This window comes from Hibiscus syriacus, unplaced genomic scaffold (genome assembly GCF_006381635.1).
Source record: "Hibiscus syriacus cultivar Baekdansim isolate YM2019G1 unplaced genomic scaffold, ASM638163v2 tig00116962_pilon, whole genome shotgun sequence".
Classification (NCBI taxonomy): domain Eukaryota; kingdom Viridiplantae; phylum Streptophyta; class Magnoliopsida; order Malvales; family Malvaceae; genus Hibiscus; species Hibiscus syriacus.
The window spans coordinates 430,780-452,962 of record NW_024063488.1 but is presented as its reverse complement, the minus strand read 5'-3'; the positions used below and the strand labels follow the sequence as shown (position 1 = coordinate 452,962).

General features: G+C 31.6%; 4 protein-coding genes across 7 annotated transcripts; 2 read left to right on the top strand and 2 right to left on the bottom strand.

Moving 5' to 3' along the window:
- Positions 1 to 1,582: 1,582 nt before the first annotated feature.
- Positions 1,583 to 4,530, top strand: LOC120190005 (5-formyltetrahydrofolate cyclo-ligase, mitochondrial-like). 3 transcript variants are annotated; one of them, XR_005522590.1, is made up of 7 exons: positions 1,583 to 1,910; positions 2,019 to 2,159; positions 2,247 to 2,396; positions 3,246 to 3,260; positions 3,371 to 3,626; positions 3,937 to 4,007; positions 4,146 to 4,178. XR_005522590.1 is itself a non-coding variant. In XM_039193136.1 (7 exons), exons 1-7 carry the CDS (start codon positions 1,625 to 1,627, stop codon positions 4,280 to 4,282), a joined length of 873 nt encoding a protein of 290 aa, XP_039049067.1. In that variant the 5' UTR covers positions 1,583 to 1,624; the 3' UTR covers positions 4,283 to 4,530. The 3 variants fall into 3 exon arrangements, 1 of the variants encoding a protein (XP_039049067.1); XM_039193136.1 differs by having other exon boundaries at positions 3,251 to 3,292; positions 3,581 to 3,626; positions 4,146 to 4,530; XR_005522589.1 differs by having other exon boundaries at positions 3,371 to 4,007; positions 4,146 to 4,221.
- Positions 4,531 to 5,531: 1,001 nt separating this feature from the next.
- LOC120190712 (glutathione S-transferase U17-like) lies at positions 5,532 to 10,070 on the bottom strand. Of its 2 annotated transcripts, XM_039193758.1 has the most exons (3): positions 10,066 to 10,070; positions 6,563 to 6,891; positions 5,532 to 6,031 (listed from the first exon to the last, which is right to left on the bottom strand). In XM_039193758.1, exons 2-3 carry the CDS (start codon positions 6,887 to 6,889, stop codon positions 5,657 to 5,659), a joined length of 702 nt encoding a protein of 233 aa, XP_039049689.1. In that variant the 5' UTR covers positions 6,890 to 6,891; positions 10,066 to 10,070; the 3' UTR covers positions 5,532 to 5,656. The 2 variants fall into 2 exon arrangements, with proteins under 2 accessions (XP_039049689.1, XP_039049688.1); XM_039193757.1 differs by lacking the exon at positions 10,066 to 10,070 and having other exon boundaries at positions 6,563 to 6,954.
- On the bottom strand, positions 9,795 to 14,509 carry LOC120190711 (protein PEP-RELATED DEVELOPMENT ARRESTED 1, chloroplastic-like). Its single transcript, XM_039193755.1, has 10 exons — positions 14,185 to 14,509; positions 13,765 to 13,920; positions 13,027 to 13,095; positions 12,743 to 12,913; positions 11,614 to 11,757; positions 11,054 to 11,212; positions 10,868 to 10,933; positions 10,673 to 10,732; positions 10,111 to 10,239; positions 9,795 to 9,918 (listed from the first exon to the last, which is right to left on the bottom strand). Exons 1-9 carry the CDS (start codon positions 14,485 to 14,487, stop codon positions 10,195 to 10,197), a joined length of 1,173 nt encoding a protein of 390 aa, XP_039049686.1. The 5' UTR covers positions 14,488 to 14,509; the 3' UTR covers positions 9,795 to 9,918; positions 10,111 to 10,194.
- Positions 14,510 to 20,496: 5,987 nt separating this feature from the next.
- On the top strand, positions 20,497 to 22,183 carry LOC120189970. The gene is made up of 4 exons (XM_039193104.1): positions 20,497 to 20,617; positions 20,706 to 20,909; positions 21,311 to 21,454; positions 21,910 to 22,183. Exons 1-4 carry the CDS (start codon positions 20,612 to 20,614, stop codon positions 21,961 to 21,963), a joined length of 408 nt encoding a protein of 135 aa, XP_039049035.1. The 5' UTR covers positions 20,497 to 20,611; the 3' UTR covers positions 21,964 to 22,183.

The following is a 22,183-nucleotide window of genomic DNA, read 5'->3' as shown; positions in this document are numbered from 1 at the left end:
GCCATTTTATAATATTTCTTAAACATGAAGTTACTTGATAAAACATAGCATTTAAGTGTGTTTCATTAGGTTTAGCTTAATGGTCTAATAGTAGTCTACAAATACTCAGATCTCACCACCTTGTCAAATATCCATATGATACAATAGAATATAATAAACATCATCATATCACCTGGACACAACCTAATATACATATCCCTCATCCTTGCAAAGACTGAAGTTTTTAAAAATCTATACATAAGTGTTATAAATCATATGACATATCAATTATATCAAGCTAATAATCAATGGTTCAATAATTATATTATCGAAAGTGTAAAAAGTTGTCATTTTTATTATCTGACTAGCTCACAATATCAACATCAAATAGAGTATTTGGGTTGTTTTTACAAATAAGACATTTCAATTAACATATTTTCATATGATATCATAATTTATAAATCACACGTAAATTCTAAGATGCTCAAATATATCAAAATTTCGTAATGAAACTAATCATGATTTACCTAATCGAATAACATATTAACCAAATGTTCGAATAGAATTGAAATCATTATTTATATATTTCACACATAATACCTATATAAACTAAAATCATAACTACACACATATAACCATACAAATACGAACTTAATTAACCGCAAGTTGGGATTTTTACCTTCAGCTTTGTGATCGGACAATAGCATTGAAACACTGGACAATAGCAGGAATGACAACGACGTGAACGATGATAGATCATAAAGCGGAGGAAGAAAAAAAAAAGGAGAGATGTTTCCATGTGACGGAAGACTTAAGCAACGGAAAAGAGGGATTTTTGGTGTACTTTAGTGACCTAATTAACAAATTTTTATAATTTACTGGTCAAAATAAAATGGAATCAAAAGTTTAGTGTCCTTGGAATAGTTTACCCAAAATGATAATTTATTTTTAGAATAATTTGGGTGATTACATAGTATCTGTTACATTTTTAGGGTAAAGTATACAAATGGTCCCCCAATTATATGAACCTATTTTATTAAGTCCTCCAACTATTAAAAGTTACAAAATGATCCCATGACTATAGAGAGTTACTTTGTTGAGTTGCTTTGTTGAGTCCCTTGACTATTAAAAGTTACAAAATAATCACCTGACTATTCATTATGTTGTCATTTTTTGTTAAAAGATTGACGACAGTCTAAGTTGGAATTTACTTGCTGATTAAGATATGATAAAATATAATCTCATAATCTCAAATGATTATCATATATCAGTTTGCATGTTAATGTTTAGTTATTTTTTTAACATAATGAATAGTCAGGTGACCATTTTGTAACTTTTAATATTCAATGGACTCAACAAAACAACTTTATATAATCGGGGATCATTTTATAACTTTTAATAGTTGAGAGACTCAATAAAATAATATCATATAATCAGGAGACTATTTATGTAATTTATGTTTATTTTTATTCGTTGACAATGTATCAACTTTGTAAACATAGTTGCTCGAATTTAAAATAATAACATGATTTGGACAAAATAAATAAATAAGTACCAAAACGATTTAAATGGTATACTTTAAAGATCATGCACTAATGATTAGATCAACATCGACCAACGGACAGCGACCCACTAAAGATTAGAAATGGGTGCCATCCATTTCTATCCAAACTCCAAACTGCAAACCATGTTCCTTCCCCGCAAAGCCACTCATCTAATTCGCACGGCAATTGTGGTGGCGCACATCATACCATCCCCAACCATCAGCTGCTCCGCCGCTAACGTAAGCCGCACAATGGTCAACATGAACAAGGACTGCGTTGGAATCGATTCCCACGAACTCGAACCCATATTCGAACAAAAACGATCTCTTAGATCCAAAGTACGCAAAGCTCTAAAAAATATGGACCCAAATCAGAGATCTCAAGAAGGTAGCTATATAATATCAATTAAGCGCGTGAATTCAAGTTCTACTTTTGATTGCATTTTTAGTGTTTGTTCATATGTCTCATCGGGGATTTTTCTGCCTTGGGCTTCAGATAATGCTATTCAGAATTCTGTTGTGGAATCTTCCTGGTTCAAAGCTAGTAAGAACGTATGTGCTTACATAAGTTCTCCTGCTTTACTCGAAGTCGATACCTCAAGGATTATCACGGAAGTTTTGTCAAGTCCTGCTGAAGGTTTTGTTTCTTTTTTCTTTTTCTGGGTTAAGTTTTAGATTTTGATTGTTAATTTATTTATTTACTGTTTCGTATTGAACTTTGAAGAGAGGAAGAAACTTTATGTTCCACGGGTGGAGGACAGGAATAGCAACATGAAGATGCTGATGATATCCAGTGTTGACGATCTTATTGAGAATTCAATGAACATTTTGGAACCAGCCTTAGTAGATTCTAATGGGAACCAACGTGAAGACGGTGCTCTCCCCTCCTTATTTTATTTTCCTTTTATTATTATTATTTGTTAAATTGGTGTTTCTTCCCTTGCCTAGGTCCATAACATCAACTGTTTCATGTTCCCTAGCTGTTTGATCCTTTAACTAGTGTGTATGCTTAAAGATACTCGTCTGGTCATCATTTCTTTGGGTGCATGCATTGGTATTTAAGATTGGAAGTGGACTGGGAAGCTAAGCCTGAGACACTGCATTTCAATTTCTTCTTCAAACTATATTGCAAATCGATTTTGTTACTGGTGTATATTATTGTACATTTTGCCATCAGTTGGCTTTTGTTGCCTTTCCCTTTTTTATCTGTCAAATTCAATATTTTGGTACAGAGTTCTATAGCTCTCAACTTCTGATTGGACCAAGGAATTGAAGCATCTGCTTGTGTTGCTGGCTTTTTTTTTTATCAATGACTCATGCTTGTTTTTTATAGAAACAGATGTTTTTCAGACCGATAAACCATATTTGCTTTATTATTCATCCATTGCAGCAACATATGTAAGATTAATATTCTTAACACTACATCACCTTGTGGATTTAATATAGACAAGTCGAGTTCATGCTTTTTTGTCTTCAGGATGTTCATTAGTTGATTCATGTTCTTGTGAAAATAAAAGTAGCAAAATACTCTGTTACCTTTTGGGTTTCCACTCTAGGAAGTACTAATTCTTTGCCATTTTAGTCTCGAATTATTCAATTTTTTAATTTTTTTACATAACATGGTGTATGATCCCTAGCCTGTTTCTTGGATTACTTCAATACAAATGCTGCATATAGCATTTTTGGAATTAGAAAGGATGCTAACTATTTTTGAATTTCCCAGTGCAGTTATGCAAGCAAGTGATCCACTCGATCTATTTATACTACCTGGTAATTGTCTTCATTCTCCTGTTCGATGTCTCCTAAACGATGAAGAATTCGATATAACTGTTTAATCTATGTTGTAATTTTCATATTTCTACTTGTCAATACAACTCCCTCAAAAACAGCATGAAAAGAAGGGAAAACTAACATTCTCAACACCCACACTTAATGGAGAATCGAAGAAGCAAACCATGGACTGCCTATATCTATACATCTCACTTTTTTTTATTGTGCCTCATTTCTCTTTCTGCTGGGATTGCATGCAAAAACTCATTTAATTTCCTTTTCTATCAGGGCTTGCATTTGACAAATCCGGAAGCCGTCTAGGACGAAGTGGGGGGTGGGTTAACACTTTTCAACTTTCTGGTTTATTTTAATTCCTTTTTAATGGCATTGTTAATAATCATATTAATTATAGTCAGTGTGGTTCTATTTGCAATATTGGTTTTTATGATTCTTTTCGTCCCTAAATATGTGATTATTAGATTCAATATGACTGCTTGCACATGACCCTGAGGTGTTTACCACAGAGGTTATTTACAAACTTATATATTTCTGTTTGTACTTTCATTTACTTATGATTTTAATTATATTGTCCTCATATTGCTTATGTTTCCCCCCTTATGTCAATTCATGATGATATCTGGAAGTTACTATGATTTGTTCCTGAAGAACTACCAAGAGCTCACAAAGAAGAAGAGATGGAAGCAACCCCTCCTCGGTAAGTGCCACTGATGCCGGATCTTCACTCGATTGTCATAGCAACAATACATTCTTAAAAGACCTGATTGCAGCCTCGATATAATTTGCACAATACAATACTGTTTTAAAAGTTTGCTCGACTATTATTCGGTTGCAGTTGCACTGTCTTATTCAATCCAAATTATTGAGGAAGGAGCAATACCAGTTACTCCCTTCGACATTCCTGTAGATGCTCTTGTTTCTCCTGCTGGTTTCATTCCGATAAGTGTAGCTGCTTTGAGGAGATGTGAGTGAACAAAGCCGTCTGGTTCCATTTGGCAGTGGCACAATTGTGTTTCACATCATAGGAGGCTTGCGTCTAAAGAAAATGTATGTATCTTGAATGAGTGAAAACAAATTATAGAACATTTTAATAAGATTTTTACAAATAAATCTGATAAGACATTGTGATTAGGGATCAAACTTTTGAAATTATCAGTGTTTAGGTTGATTTGAGAGAAATTCTTGGGGGATTAGTGTCAAAGAGAGGAAATTTACGATTAGAATTAGTGAAAAACTTGTTAGGCAGGAAGATTTTCGTTGTTGATTAAGCAAAATCTGAGGTTAAGCTTTATTGAATTCTCGAAATGGTGGACACAAGGCGTCGATCGAAGGGGCAATGTAGTGCCACAACCGATAAGTTTTCGTCTTTGTTGTTATTATTATTATTTTTTTAATACGTAAATATGATGAAAAATTGGTGGGATATATGGTATTGGGTTCAATATGAAGAAAATAAGAGAATATCAATAAATTATATTTTACATACCCACTTTCTATAATTAGGACTAAATTGATGGAACTTCTAAATACGAAAGGTCAAATTTATTGAATTGTTTTGAATTGAGATCAAATTAATAGATACATAAATTTTGAGGATTAAAATTGTTATTATATGAAGTCATATCATAAGCCATATCAGTATTTTTGTTAAAATTTTAAGTACAGATGACTTGATTGATAATAAAATGAAAGTTTAATGATTTAATTCATATTTTTTTTATTTTATAGTTAGAATAGAATTGATCTCATAATTGTATGACCAAATAAGTAGTTTAGCCTTAAAAATAAATGTTTTATTAGAATTCAAGCTACCCGCCTTAACTTTGATCATCTTAAACAACACCTATACTGACGGACAAACGGGTAAACTACGTATTTTTATCCATTTATTACCGTAATTCCATTTTAGTCATTTTTTTAAATCATATTAAAGTTATGTTTTGGTTTCATGTTAGTCACCTACAGTTAAAAAATTAACAGTGATATTGATGTGTCATCATAAAATAATACCACATTATCATTGAAAAATTATCACGTTAGCGATTATATTTATTTTTTAACGGTGAATGATCAAAACAAGATTTTGAATATGATTTTTTTTAGAAATAGTTGAGTTATCAAAATGAAACTGTGAAATAATTACGTAATTAAATATATAGTTTACCCCTATGCAAATATACATCTTCTTTAGTGTAATGATGATGATGAAAGGGAACCAACATTTTAAAGAGATGGATCCAATGGTCACATTATTTAGAAAAACGACAAGTACAAATTACATATAAAATATGGTAAAAGATCCACCAAATGCCTTCTTGTCAATTTCTTATTCAAACTTAAACCAACTCAAGATTTGCCAGCTCCTCTCATTCTGCCCATAATCATCTTGGCAAACTCCGCAAGCTTTTCAGTCTCAGGCATGACATCCTTAACGGCATCATCAGAGCAGAACCTGTGCGCCCACTTAAGCAGATGAGGAGTGTTGGTTTCATTAAGCAGCCTGATCCCGGTCATCTTCTCTGTCACTCTTAGCCAGCCTAGAAAGCACCCGAATGCGATGTCGAGATATCCGATTCGATCGCCTCCGAAGAACGGCCTCCCTTTGCTGCACTCACCAAATGCCTCCTCCAGCAGCACCAGCCCTTCCTCCACTTGCCCTATTGCTGCTCTCCTCGCATCCTCCCCTTCAGCCATGCCAATTGCTCTCATTGAAGGGAACCACTACAATACATACCAAACAATTAAACCCCAATATTTGCTCACAATATTTGTTAAAATGATTATTTTAGACTCTATTCTTTATTTAGACTATTTTAACTCTCAATGTTTTAATATTTTGTCAAAATAAACCTATTAGATAAAATGATTATTTTAGACTCTATTCTTTATTAGAGTATTTTAACTCTCAATATTTTAATTTTTTGTCAAAATAAACCTATTGGATGAAAATCGTTAATTGATTAACGAGCAACTCATGTTGCTGACACAAAATTTTCATATATACTTATTTGTTGACGCGTCATATATCACATCATTCAATGTGATAATGTGGCATGTATCACGGTGTCTAGATTGATGATGTAGCATATGTTACATTACTAATTAAGTATATGTAAAAATATCATATTAGTAATATACGTTATTAATCAATTAATGATTTTCATTCACATGAACTATTTTGATAAAAAAAAATAAAACATTGAAGACTAAAACGTTCTCAAAGAAAAAGAGAATAGGTCCTTGTGAACGTACCTTTTCATCAAGATGGGCAGCCCAGAAGCGAGCCTCGGCACGTTCATGGGGCTCGAAAGGAAGAATGGAGGGAGCAGAAGACCAAACCTCATCGATATATTGGACAATAATGAGAGACTCACAGATAGTGTTATGGCCATGAATAAGGACAGGGACCTTTTTGTGAACAGGGTTTGATTGGAGAAGAAGGTCGCTTTTACCTTCCCATAACCTCTCCTGAAGAAATTCGTAATTGACAGACTTGATGTTAAGGGCAATCCTTGCCCTCATCACAAATGGACTCGACCATGTTCCCAAAACTTTCACTTCCCCATCACTCTTTGCCATGCCTTATTTCTTTACTTTTCTTCACCCTCCAAGTGCGCTTATATATAAACTGAAGGCAAACACAGATGGAACTTCAGGCTTTATAATATTAAACGAGTTTTAATTTTTTTTTATTCTAGAATAAGTATATCCGCATAAGATAATATATGTTCAAAGATGACTCTCAACCATTTGAATTGAACACTCACATCCCTTATATTCATGGTGCTCTTTTGAGCGCTCACATCCTTTACATTCATGGTGCTCGAACTTGAGACCTCGAAGAATAAAAATAATTCTTTTACTACTAAGATCACTTGATTGATGTAAATATTTTATTCTAAATCTATCAATGTCAAGATTGTGCTTTCATTCTAGGGTAAATTATAACATTAGTCACAAAACTATTATATTTTTTATTTTATTTTTTGAAAATTTTATTTTAGAAAAATAATCATTAATATCACTTTTTTTGTATAATACTAAAAATGTATCTAGTTTTTTATTAAATAATTATTTTAACTTTTTTTTTAAAGTATTTTGTTCCTAAAATGGAAAAAAAATCAACTCAGATAAAAAAGTACAAAAAAAATCCTTTTTGTTTTGGAAGAATAAGAGATGAAGGATGTAAATTGTATTTAACATAAAATTATAAACTACAAATTTCCTATTTTTCATTCTCACATACATTGTTTTATATAAATATTCCAGTTTTTTTTTAAAGAAAACACTAATTTATCATTTCTCATGTAATGTTTTTTTTTTAATAATGCATTATTTTTTCCCAACTTTTTACATTTTCTTTTAACTTAAAAATGAATGTATTATAATGTAGTATAATTTAAAATCACGAGTTTAATCGTAACCGTTAGATAACCCAATACCCATCTTAATTATTATTATTATTATAAGCACGTCCCTCAGCCTCAGGGTTAGGTGACTGACATTTAAAATGACAGGGAAAGTGCATCTGTAAAAAAGTAAATGTAGAATTAAATAAGTTTGTCATTTAATCCGTCAGGGAAAGTGCATCTGTAAAAATATACGTAAAATATTCTAAAATATAATTTATCAATATAAGAATTAAAAAAATTAGTAGAAATCAATTATAATCGTTAATTTTATTAAGGGTATAATATTTTCGGTTGGATAATAAAAAAATATTATTTTTTATAATATTTTTTGTTGCAATAAAAATATTATTTTTTTCATACTATTTTTGGTTATAAACCCTAAACTCTATAATATAATTTTTCGGTTGAAATCAGAAATGCTAAAATTTATATAACATTTTAAGTTACAATTGTCTTAAATTAGATTATCATACAACAAAATTACTTAAAATTATGAAACGATTAAACGTATGCATCCTTTCGTTTTGATCTCAAAATAGTAACTAATATTTTATTTATTTATTTTATAAAACTTGAAAATACTATAATAATACTTAATAATTATATTTAAGGTATTTATGAAATATATGTTCTATCATTTACAAAATATAAAAGTAAATAGATATAATACTTATTATTTTAAGTTATTTATGAAACCATTTCTCAATAATAATGTACTAAACAATTATTTTATATATTATTACTCATATTTTCAATAAAAAAATAAAAATTTCACAAATTTAGACTAACAACAGATATCCTTTTTATTTGTTTTTAAATCCTCCCTTTACAAGGTTAATTTGTTTTTAAATCTTCCCTTTCTTTGACTAAGATAATTTATTTAACAGTACATATCGATGTATGACATACTGTATATATCAATATATTATATTTATTTTAAAAAATTTAAGATTGAACGATATGATGAAGGTAGCATGAGAGAAGACAGTTCAGGTTTATTGACGTCTACATATTACTCCGCATAATGTTGTCATTAGCGCAGTAAATGAGACGAGACAGATCGCGAGCTATATGAGATCGACTCGATCAAAGCTCGATCAATACTTGAATCGAATGAACTCGACTCGAGCTCGAACTTAACTCAAATTTTTAACGAGCTAAAACGAGCTACTTAATACTTGACTCGAAAAGCTCGCGAGCTACTCAAAAAAAATGTTATATTATAATTTTAGATTTTTTAAAATTACATTATTAAAAATATATTAAAAATACATTATTGATAATTATAAATTTTTAAAAATATATTTTTAAATGTGATAAGATTTTTATAGGTTCAAATTCAAGTTTGAGTTCGAGCTTGAATCGAGCTCAAAATCGAGCTTCAATCGAGCTCCTGAATTTTTTTTGAGTTCGAGCCTTTTCGAATTTGAGTTGAGTTTCAATATTATATTTTGAGTTCGAGCTGAGCTTGATAATTTTTAGCTATTGAGTTTTTGAGTCGAGTCAAGCCTAATTGTAAACTTTTCGAGTTTGAGTCAAGCTCAACAATACTCGAGCTCGACTCGGCTCGTTTACAGCCCTAGCTGTCATCCCTAGCTTTATGTTTACATTTTTCTCATGTCATGATTATAAATATTTTATTTAAATTTTGACACCTTAGTAATTGTATTGGTATTAATAGTTCATTTCATATAAAGTTGTAGGTTAGGTATTGACATTAATGGTTTGCCTGCTTCACCAAAATATTAAACTCAAATTTAATGTGATCAATCCATCCTCGTCACTCGAAATAAATGGACCGATGGGGAAACGGTGGTAGCATGCAGAAGGGAATGGTTGGAATAGTTATATTAGTAGGGACAGGCGCATGAATTTGTATTAGGAGTACAAACATTTCGGAAGTATATTAGAAATTCAGTAGATGTGAAATTAAATCATCAAAAGAAAGTACATAAATTATATGAGAATTTGAAACTTTTATGGAGTGTGACCGTCCCCTCAGCACCCCTCGATCCTTCCCTGCTCCCTAGACAAATCAATACATACCTAAGCCCATGCATCTAGCTCAGTTGGAAGTTGAAGTTGACAAGGTAAACAAAACTGTTATTGTCTAAGGTTTGCTATTTTGCTTGTAGTTCGAGCCACAAATTTGTAACTGACTGACCAGGAAAGAATAATGTTGAAGCACACAATTTTCTGCAATCAAGATAAATACATATTCATTCAAAAGGAAAACAAGAGCCCTCCCCCAAATTTCGGCCTCAAACACTACGAAAATGCAAAATAGTAAACTGCAGCTCTTGTAACAAATGTTCATGTAATATTGCTCGATTTCTCAATGACTTAATTTCACATATATTTTTGTAGTTGGGAACGGTATTTTCTTACCTCTACTAACGATATCGACTCTCCCCCTTGGATGAAATTGGCCCCATGATGTAATCTGACTTCTGGTACATGCTGCTCAAAGAACTAGAATGCGATTTCCTGAAGAACTTGAAGTGTTTTCTGATGAACCTGGATTGAAATGAATAAACGGAACCATGGAGAAACGGTGATGAATATGACTGGTTAAAACTTAAAACGGTTCTACAAGTTTACGTGCACGAAGTCCTCGATGAGAAGTAGCAAATTCTAGCTCATTTAGAAAAAGAGAAAATGGAATGGCAATATGTTAATATATGACTACATTTTACTTCAAAGTTCCCAATCAATTACCGAACACCATTAGTCTTTAGGCTGATCTATAAAAGATGCACCATGTATAGTATGCAAAGGTATTATAATCACATGAATGAACTCTAATTAAACTGTCAACGAGAGTTCAAAGAAAAGAATAAAAGATTCTAAGAAACGAGAAATAGCAGATGTTATTGATTTCTGCAGTCGAATCTAACGTATGGGATCGATTTCAGGAGTTACCAAGAAGGCAAGGTAAAAGATAACTTACCCATTCTAAATGTTGTGCTGTTATGCCAGAGACATTTCCACTATATATACCACCCAAAACCTAGAAACGCCAAACAAACAGAGTCCATTACTGCTGATCTTGAAAGTAGCAAAAAGGCAATCACCCCTTTGCATGCCATGAGGTACTTCGATCAAGTGAAAATTATGTTGCCTAAAAGTGTATTTGAAATAATACCTTTGTGACAGTCTCAAGAAACATGCCGGGACGAACAGGAAGTGGTTTTCTCCCTGTAACACTGCCCTGGTTACCATGACAAGATGAGAGTGAATGAAATAGAATTTCGATGACTTTGCACACATCAGCCATTCCAGCCATATTTTAATAAACAAAAGAAAGTATATAAATGAACATAAAACTAACCCTTCCTGCAATTCCTCGGGGTCTCGTTCTACCAGAATTAGCTTCTTCATCAGTGTCAGAGTAGTCTGCACCTTCATCTTTCCCTAACATTACATTTCTTATCATTTCCTGGACAGTTTTCCCAGGTTTCAGCGCTACAAGTTTTGTCAAGAAGTTAACCTGCATTGATAAGGTCAGAATAATGCCAATGATCATTGAAATGCCAATATAATGAAAACTAAAGTATATTTGATTTATAGGACTAAGAGGATCATCAACAACTTATTTCGTTATTAAATTGTATCATATTCTGTGTGGGTATGTTTTGGTGTTTTTTTAATGTTCATTGCTTCTCACTCTGATTTCACTGTCCATCATGTAGCCCTCCATTCACAGTTGCCACGCAAGCCTTCGCTTAAATTGTAATGTTAGATGGGATTAACTCCCAGATCGCTTTGGTTTGACACCTGTTGTGGCACTATCCAGGTTGGGGCCCTCTCCAACAACTTTCGATAGCTTTTAAGTTTGCAGTTTAGCATAGTGTATCAATTTTAGTTTTACATAAATGCAATCATGCACACCTCTGATTCAGGAAGAGTACTAAAACCGCGGTCATTTCTTTCATCGAGTATTCCACCTCCCATCATATTTCGAGCTTCCTCTCTGATCAAGACAAGTCTTGCAAGTAGTTTCCGGTCTGGAACAATGGGCCGAGTTTCCATTGTCTGAAAAACCATTTATAATGAAAAATAATTTTACATACTAAGAATGTAGCAAGCCTCAGCAATGCAATAAAAAAACTAACAGAAATATGCCCCACCCAATTATGGTCTAACAAAAGCAGGATAAGATAAAAATGGTAACAGGAAACAAATGTTTTTCAACATTTTATTCTATATCCTAAAGCCCATGCAAAGGTAAAGGAAAGGCTCCAAAAGAAATGGTTTCATAATTGTAGCTCTGAGCAGAATTCCCCACCTTAAGTTTAGAATATTTGTCACTCACCATTTTTTTATTGAAACAAAGTATTAGTCAAAAGGGTGTCTTGCCTCCTTTTTAAATAACAATTAGGGAAATATGTAACTTCGCAGGCTGAATTCGACATATCCCCTTCACAGTAAAATTAATGTGCTCTTTCACCTAGGCAATAGCCCAATGCCAAGCTAGTCACCCAGGTAAAGTTGGATTATTACCAAAAAACAAACCGAAACTAAACATAACTTGGAAATCTTCATATTATAAGAAGCAATGACTGCAATGAAGGTTGAAAATTTTAAATTCATAAATAGTGAAATAAAAAAACTTTAAGTTGAAATTGTTGAAATTATCGTGTGATTTATAGTTCAAGATGCTGTTTTTTATTCATTGAGTCATATATGAAGTTACATACAACATAATTTTGCATGTCGATCCGGTGAATGGCTACTTTTTTAACATAACACTGTCTCAAGGAAAATAACACTATACTCAAATGCATAAACAATTGCAGTCTGTTTGCTAGCCTATATAGAAGCTGACATATAGCTGACATATGTCAGTGTATGGAAGCAACTTAATTTACAAATTAAAATACACTCAATCAGTACCCAGAAATGCTTATGAAGATGCAATAATCTCCTGGAAGCTCAAGCATCTATCAACTTATACAAATTCAATAATAACAAACAATATCTGAAAGCATGATTCATTATAAGATTTTTATATATATACCTCTAGCAGATCATCGGCCTGGTTTGCTATATCGTTTAGATTTGCTCCAGGAAGATGAACTTTGGTGCCATTTTCACTTTTGAAAGCACCACCGCCAGCAGCAACTCGACGTAGTAGCTCATGTCTGCTTTCTTTCAGGGGTGTTCTACAGAGAAGTCCAATCACTTGAACCTTGAGCAAGAAAAAAAAAACTTATCATTTGGTTCATGTCAAGTAATATGATTAACTTTGTGCTAAAATTGAATCAGGAACAGCCCGGATTGAGCCTCGGGGGACTTCCTTACATGTGGGGGACATTTTTTTGTGAGATGTGCTAGCACGGTCTCCTTAATCACCTCAAGCAGTGACTTTCGCTGAATAAAAGAAAATCAATTTGGAATTTATTCTTATGAGAAAAAGAATTAACTATAAAGAGATGAATGTGACGCAAAAAAACTAGCAAAACGATGGGTAGCAATCTCAAACCAACAAGCAAAACACATGCAAAAAAAACTATATGGAGATTTAAATGATCCGGATAAACTTAAATGAAACACTAATGGTAACTAGAAGCAGTTCTCAGCTGCTATTACTTTCGAAATCCTATATCAAGGGAAAGGACTACAAAGAAGGGAGATGGAACCTTCAACTAATTTTAAATGATGTTAGAAATTCCATAAAAAGAGCCAAATTACCACAATGGTGAGTGTTACTACATGGTTCTGCTAATAGCTCATAAGTTGGCAACATGGAAACACTATAATTTGGTCTTGGATACAAACAAGATAACGTTGACAGAAGAGTAGTTCATGGAATAAGCAATCATCAAGTTCAATTATTCTTCAAATCAAGTTTTTCAAACCCATGCTAAAATTCTTATTTTCAGCGAAGTTTCAGCATTTTAGTCATCTTACATCCCAAAACACAACTAAAAGACCGAATTGTGAACAAATCCGAAAGCTTACAAGATATATTTCTCAAAATAAATATTGTACACCTAAACCTTAACAAGTCTGGCAAAGGCACAAATAAAGTTGCAGTACCTTGTCATCTTGGTCCTTTTCAGCAACTTGGATCATGTAATCAAGAGCCATCATGAACCCTGATTCCATTTCGTCCACCCTTTTCCCAATTACTCCTTGTGCAGCTAATTCAACAGCCACCTCCTCGGACGCCTCATCCATGTTCATATCTTCCAGCTGTACCAACGTTGCACGTCAGATAGTGAACATAAAGATGCAATTCACTAATCACTAAAGTCTTTGTGTAGAACAAAGAAGAGGGATTCAATTTTCTAAAGATTATTAGCTAAATGATTGATTGGTTCATAGCCAAAAGCCTGAACTGTTTCTAAAGACGTACTATTAATACCATTAAAACAAGCATTCCATCAAGAACAAATCAAAGCATCCTACAAGAGATGGTATGGGAGTAATCAGAAAAAAAGAGTGGGGGGAGCTTACAAGGGTAATAATTTCTTCAAGAACAGAAATGACTTGGTCTCCTCCCTTGAGTAAATCATCATACTGAGAGGAATTGAGGTTTTGGGTGCCTTGAACATGTTGGTTCTGGGTTTCTTCATCAGGGTAGCCTCCACCAACTTCATAGCTGGAGGAGACGCGGCAGAAGAGTTGCTGCTTCTTTATGTTGGGTTGTTTTAGGTTCCAGTGGAAGTGGGGAGGAGAGAGGTTGAAGGGAATGGAGGTTGAAGGAAGATTTGGAGACGAACAAGGAGGGATTATGAAGAAGACACTGCTCTGCAACATTTTCTACCTTGGGGTATTGGAATATATCTGAAACCTGGATTTTATTTTATTTTATTTATATATATATATATAGGTTTGATGTTAAAAATTCCATGGATTTGCAAGAACACTCTCCCAATAAGAGTGAAGGAGGCTTGCATCCAAATAAAGTGGACTAAGACAAATCCACTTTGGGCCTCCAAGATGTTTTCAACCATTTTCCATTCCATCCCAATGATAGTGTTTTGGTTCAAGTTGTAATATACTTCAATTTTTAGTCCAAAATAAATTTATCAATTGATGATTATATTATTCTATATTATTGAGTTTGAATCTCAATGTTTTTCTTATAAATATAATATATCTACTTATTAAAAAAATATTTTAAAAAATAAAAAATTACAATCATTCAAATCTTAATTTTATGGAAAGATTATTTTAATTATAATTTGATTTGGTTCATATGTAAATGTTATTCAATCCTATCTTTTATTTTTATTTATTTTATCGATTTAGATATAATTTGATAATGCACGAACCAAGTGGCCTCTGTGGTAAAAGAATTATTGTTATTCCTTGAGGACTCGGGTTCGAACACCATAGATGTCAGGGGTATGAGCGGTTAATGTCGAGAGGTTGAGAATTATCATTGAACAAATATTACCTTATACTCTGATAATATTTATGTTAAAATTAAATGTCTAATTATTTTAAAATAACTAATTTCATAAAAAAATATAATATTATGTATAGGTATGATCATGGGTCGGATCGGGTTTTTAGCACATCAAAATTTGACCTTAAAATAAAAATCGTTCTACTCTTATCCGACTCGATTCGAGTTTAGGAGGACCCATCCGAACCGAAATTCAACATGATTTTTTAAGTCAAAAATCGCACTTGATCCTGTCCGAAGTGAATATATATATAATTCTTTTTTATTATACTAAATGACTTAACTGAAATATATATATATAGGAAACTGTATTATTGAAATATCCCTAAATATATAAGGAGAAATTTAATATTATTTCAGATCAAGTCAATTTTTTTCACCCTAAATTTAAACTTGACTCGTTCCCACCCTTCAAAAACTCAATCCAAAGCTTAATTTTCCAAATAAAAAATTAATTCAATTGGATCGGGTCAAAATCCTTTGAATTCGAGTAAAATATTCATCCCTAGTTGCATACGAATATCAAACCTAAGTATCAAAATTTATACATCTATCTGATTTGATTTGAGCATTGTTATAGCTCCTCCATAAATAGCAACTTCGTTGTTGATCTCTCGTCTATCGAGATCTTTAAAGTTCCTAAAAGCCTCTAAATATATCCTCCGGATAGCTATAGTCTTCTGAGTTGATTGTTGTCAATCTCATCTCTATCAAATTTATTATATGAAGGCCAAGTCTATTCACATTGTCTACCGATAAATAATTACCATCACCCTAGGTCTAGTACCAGCACCAAAAATCCATATATAAACTTCATACAAAACTGAAGAAATGATCTTTTTCCACTCACACACTGCCTCTCTTTTGATCTATCTCCCTGTACATTGTATATAATTTTCTTCAGCTTATTAGTACCACCAGCCATGATTCTCCGTCCAAATTATAAGCATTAAATCGTTTAAAGCAGTCACAATCTCATTTCTTCTATCAACAAATATAAAACTTTTAATATTCAAAAACCGTTTAATCCAAGCTAATAGCAAATTGAATGTGGACAATTAAAATCCAAATGACTTGAACAAACAACTCAAAACGATTCGAACTCAAACTAATCAAAATCAAACTTGATCCAAATTTAAAAATTTAACAACATGAAATAACTTGAACCTAAAAAACTAACTTAATCTTGAAAGAACGAGACAATCTGAGCATGAAATCGACTTGAATTTAAAATGACGATTCGTCATTTAAAACCCTAAATATAAAATTTAAAATCAATTTAACGAGCCAGATTGACAAATCTGATATTAATTGATTCGTTGAGCTACGTAGAGGAAGAAGAACGATGTGAAATGTGGGGAATGAGACGAGCAAAAAGTGATGGCAGTATATACCAACCCCGAAAAGATATAGCAGAGGGAATGTGTTGTAATTGTATTGTTTCAGAGCACGTCAGAACAATTCATGACAGAATATAGGGAATATATAAAGAGAGAATTCGTGTATAACAGTTGTATTTATGGAACCTTGCGATTCTTTCGACTCCTTTTAGTTTCAGTTTTCTTTAAGAGCAGGGACATGTTTTTGTTTTCAAATGCCTTAATATATATTTACTTTCATATTATATAGTTATATTCAACGATCGATATCTGATTTATTGATTAATTATTTTAGATAGATTTTATAGATGTGTATTATGAGAGAGGTCCTCTTAACTCAATTTAGTCTATTCACAAATATCAGAATATGAACTCTTGACCTTATTTAATAAATTTAGTGTTTTATCCCATTAGTCCTACCGGTGTTTAGTCTATCATATAATTTTTACTTTGTTTTATGTATGCATTTTTAATTGTTTTTTATTATTATTTTATCTCTCAATTGTTGTTTTTCTTTAAAAAAAAATATCACACAATCCGATTTAAATATGTCCCATTTAATGAAAATTTTAAAAACATTGATGTTTTTTTTTAAAAATTTAACAATTTCATGGGTTTTTAATTTCTAAAAAATATTTAATTGTAATAATCTTTTGAAAATAAAAATACAAATTTTGGAAATTAGAGAATTTTTTAGATTTTGTTTTGATATCATCAGGGAATTTTATTTTTATGAGTTTTTTTTTTAATTTTAAATGGCTTTTAAGTTTATATGTGATATGCTTTAACTGAATTAAACATTTTTAATAGAAAATAACACGGAACTAACAAATAAGATGTTAGGGGGAAAAACAAAACTGAAAATAGAATAATAATACAATGAGATAACATAAAAGAATTATATAGAAAAGACTAAATCACAATTGACAACAGATTGAGTGAATCTTTTTTTTTCTTTTCCTTTTCATTTTTCTTATTGGGAGTGAATATGCATTGGGATTAGAAAAAATAGATTCTTGGGAATCTGATGGGTATGCATTGTTCCAATGAACGAAACCAAACAAAAACTAACATTTAATTCACATCAAATCATCAATGTTGTGGTTTATGTTCGTTTATGTTTGTTTGTGTTTTGTTTATCATTTTAAAGAACGAACACGAGCGAACGAGAACACGCTACATTCATTGATGAATGAACACGAACAAGAAATTATGTTTGTTTAGTTGTTGTGTCCGTTCATTTGTTCGGTTAAAGTTAACCAAATGAACATAAACATAATCTTATTTGTGTTCGTTCAATTTCGTTTACAAACCTAGTTGTTATCTTTATTATATGTTTAGTTTACGATTATAGTTGTAAACCTTCGTTATAATTTAGATATTTTATATTTTAAATAAAATTAACGGATTCTATTAAAAAATATAAATATAACTTCTTAAATTTAAGCTCCAAGACGCTATTACAATTTTATTAAATAGTAATTATTTTTTAATTATATAAACTCATGTTTTGGTGCTTATGTCTTATGCTTAACTGCCTGAAAGCGTTCCATTAAGAAGAAAAAAAGAACAATCGGATACCATATTAGCTAATTTAAAGCACAAATAAGTTTGGTGTTAATTTTATAAGAAATTGAGAGGCAAATAAGGTTATATAGAAATGGAAAAGATGGTGATAGTTGTGATTCATATTTTTTTCCTTCCCGATTCTCAAGATTTTGTCTTAACTAATTTGGATTGACTCGAGTAGTACATTTAGCTTTGATGGGTGAGTCTCTCAGTGAGGATCTTCTGCATACACAATGACTCGAACTCGAGATATATTTAAACGATATCAAGTTGCTTACTACTTGAACCAATCCAGTTACTATAGTTGTGATTCATGTTAAGGCAGAATGAAAGACAAATTAAAAGAGAAAATGATGTAAACAAGTGCTAGCGCCCCACCTCTTTCTTCCTTCCCTCTCTTGTCACACTTGACAACAGATTGTGTATCTATACCTTTTATACTCTATTTTATTCTCACACTTTTAACTTCATTTAGCATTAAATATATGTATTCATGTAATTTTTAAATAAATATCATTATAATTATTTTTATATAAGTTTTAAATAAAAAATTAAAAACAACTCAAATATGAGATTGATAAAATAAAATAAAATGCATTTCCATCAAAAGGGAAAAGGGACATCTTATAAATTTTGATTCTTAAAGTTTGATATTAGTGTGAAGAAGTGGTAATTGGTTCAGCTCAAATCTACCCTGCCCTGCCCTACTTCTGCCTTTTATCCTCTTATGGTGTAAGAATATGATTCTTTTTCACCATTGGTAAACTTTTAATAAGGGTAAAAAGCGATGGTAATTATTACAATTATGGAAGCAAAACAAAAGGGTTAGTATTTAATTTTAGGGTTAATGAAATAAAATGGTAAAAGCAAAGACCACAAAGCACTTGTCATTTTCTGTAATACATTTATTACTTTTCTATTTCACTGCGTCTTCTGCAGTTTTAACTTTAACACTGTTACCTTCCATAACTTGCACTCTCGTATGGTCTCTGTTGCTTTACATTAATTCCAACGACGGATTTTAAAAGATTATTATTGACCAATTTTAAAATTAAATATGTATAGTTTTTTTCAATTTTGACCTATTATGGACCATATTTAAAATTAAATATGTATTTTTAATTATGTGACTGAATAATAAAATGATTCATGCTATCACTTTAGTTGTGTTATAAATTTAAATCTACAAGTAACATTATGAAGGTAGAGATAATAAATTTAACAAAGTGAGAGGGATTAAATTACAAAACTCAGCATAATAGAAGGACTAAAACCAAAAGTACTCCAAAACGAAACAAAAGGAAAAACAAGATCCGAATCATTGGAACATACATTTGATAAGGGACAAACCAGGACTTAAGGCCATTTTAAAGCTAAAAATATAAGGGATACTCAGTGGTGAAATTTGGTGATAGAATTTGGGGGCCAGCTTAAAATTTTAAAAAATCTAAAGGTTTAAATTAAGATTTTTAAAAATTTTGAAGGGTTTCATTTATATTTTTCCACAAAAATTAGGTTCTAACTACAATTTTAAAAATTTTGAGAGGCTTAATGAGAATTTTTAAAATTATGAGAGCGGGTTTAATTAAGAATATTAAAAAAATAAAATTTAGTTTGAATTTCTAAAATTTTGAGAGGGCCAAATATAAATTTTTCCTAAATTTTAATCAAAATTAGAATTTTTTTAAATTTTGAGGGGGCCATGGCCCCTCTAGTCTAGCTTACGTTTCGCCTCCGAGGATATTATTTAAATAGTTATATTTGAGTAACTACTTTTACAGGATGTGTACGTTATTAATTAATTAAAAAATATAAATAAATTATATATATATATAAAGGATAATTGTAAAAAATAAGCGACCTAATCTTGGCTTTTACCTCTTCTTTTAGCTTGTCTTTTACATCTTTGTCACTGCATTTCTCACTGTGAACAGTGAAACCTAGATGAGTGGGTTATTATACAAATTGATATCTAAATTTAACATTTCTTCTTAAATAAATACTTTAAAATTTTTAATCTCAAATTGATACTTCAATTTGAAAGGATTTTTTAAATTAGCACATAAATTTGTAAAAAAAAATTAATTGATACTTGGTGTTAAAGTGATATTTGAACAACCAATTAAAATTTGACTTCCTACTTGAACCACATCGTCATTTTAATCGATCAATATCATATCAACAATACAATTGATTGTTGAAATGCTAAGTTAAAATAAATATCCATTTAAATTTTCCATAAGTTGGTGTACCAATTTAAAAAATTATCAAATTCAAGTACCAAATTTTATAAAATAAACCTTTAGTTTTTACCAAACGCCAACGGGAGATTTTACTGCTTTCATCGATATTCCCTTGTTTAAAACTGCAGGCTCCCACGAGCAAACAAATCAGGAAAAGAGAAAACTCAAATTTTAGAGTCTCTCTTCAATCTCGAGTTCTTCAGCCTTTGGAAAAAAGGCAGGTCAATCCTCTGAGTTCCGAGTTTTCACTCTGACTCACTCTCCATTTCCAACACAGTATGGATGTAAGTGAATTGGGTTTCATTTCATCGTGTTTGTTGTATTTCTGATTTTGGGATGAAATAATTTGAAGTTTTTGATTTTGGGTTTTAGGATTACTACAGGAGGATCCGTGTTCCAGCCTTCGGTAGCTGGGACTGGAACAACGATCTCCCTTTTACTCGGCGTTTTGAATCAGCTCGACAAGCTGGCTTGCTTCGTTACACCTACTCTCAGGATCGGGATTTCTACGTCGCCGGTGATCTCTATCAAAACGACGTCGTTACACCTGCCGTGATTATGATTCCTCGCTCAAGGGTAACAACTAAGAACAACAAGTTTAGACTTGCATTTTCTTTTCCTTTTAGAAATCTGATTTCTGGGTTTTTTGTTTGTTTGCATGTGCATTTGAGATTCTTCTGTTTTTTCATAATGAACTTGGGCAGTGTCGATGCGCGTGAAAGGGTATATGCATTGAATTGTTCATGAAAAATGTCAAAACGGAAAAAGAAGAGGAAAATTCATAGTATTACCATAATCAAGAAAGAAACTGCTTTCCGGTGGGGACCAAAATCTTGTCATTTCTAAAGTCAATTTAATGCGAGTGGATTCCATGAATAACCACTCCTTATTACCAAAACTGATTTTTTTAATTATATTAAAACGATGATGATAGTAAATCTGGGTTTTCTTGGTAATGATTAATGGAGATTTTACAGGGAAGAGCAAGACAATCACATGTCAAAGAAGATAAAAAGCAAAGGTGGGAAGAACGGGCTCCTATGCCAAGGCCAAGGCCCAAACCCGTTGATGAAGATCTCTATAAAATCTCACCCCACCTCCTTCAAGCTAAACCCAGAAAGGTCCCTCCACTCTCCCATTAACCATTAATATGAATGGTTGAGAATTCATTAAATTATTTCGGTAGTAAAATAAAATGTTTAACTTTTTTAAATGATTTAAGTTGAGCAACTATGTTTGTAGGTATAGGTAGTGATGAATACATAGAATTTTATTCGATGGGCTAATATAAATATAATAAAAATTTGTCTAATATAATTTGTATATATATTTTATTTTAAAAATATAATCATGATTATATATTTTTAAATGGAATCTAGAAAAATATATCAATTAGGCCAATATAATTTTTTAAAGTAACTTATATATATATATATATATATTAGAATTATATTCTATTTTTTTGTTTCATCAAGATATGTGTGGGTCATGGCTCCGGTAGGTCCATCTCTAGATGTGTCCATGTCTGAAAAATTTGTGTGCGTTATTAATATTTTGGTATTTTATTTTGATGCAGAAGAGAGTACTGAGCTTCTTTTCAAGGTGCTTGGTGCCAACTTGTGTAAAGTGAAGGTTTCGCCATTGAGAAGTGCATGCTATATATGTAGTCATATATGCATAGTTTAAAGGAGTTGAAGAAGAGTGAATGGGGGATAAGGCAAGTGATTTCTATTGCTTACCCTTCCCTTTGTATATTAGGGGGATTATCTGGTTAAGAAAGAGAATCCAAATAGTGCTTTTCTTTTCTTGGTAAAACCCTATTATATTTTTGGGAGGCTATCTTTTTTAAG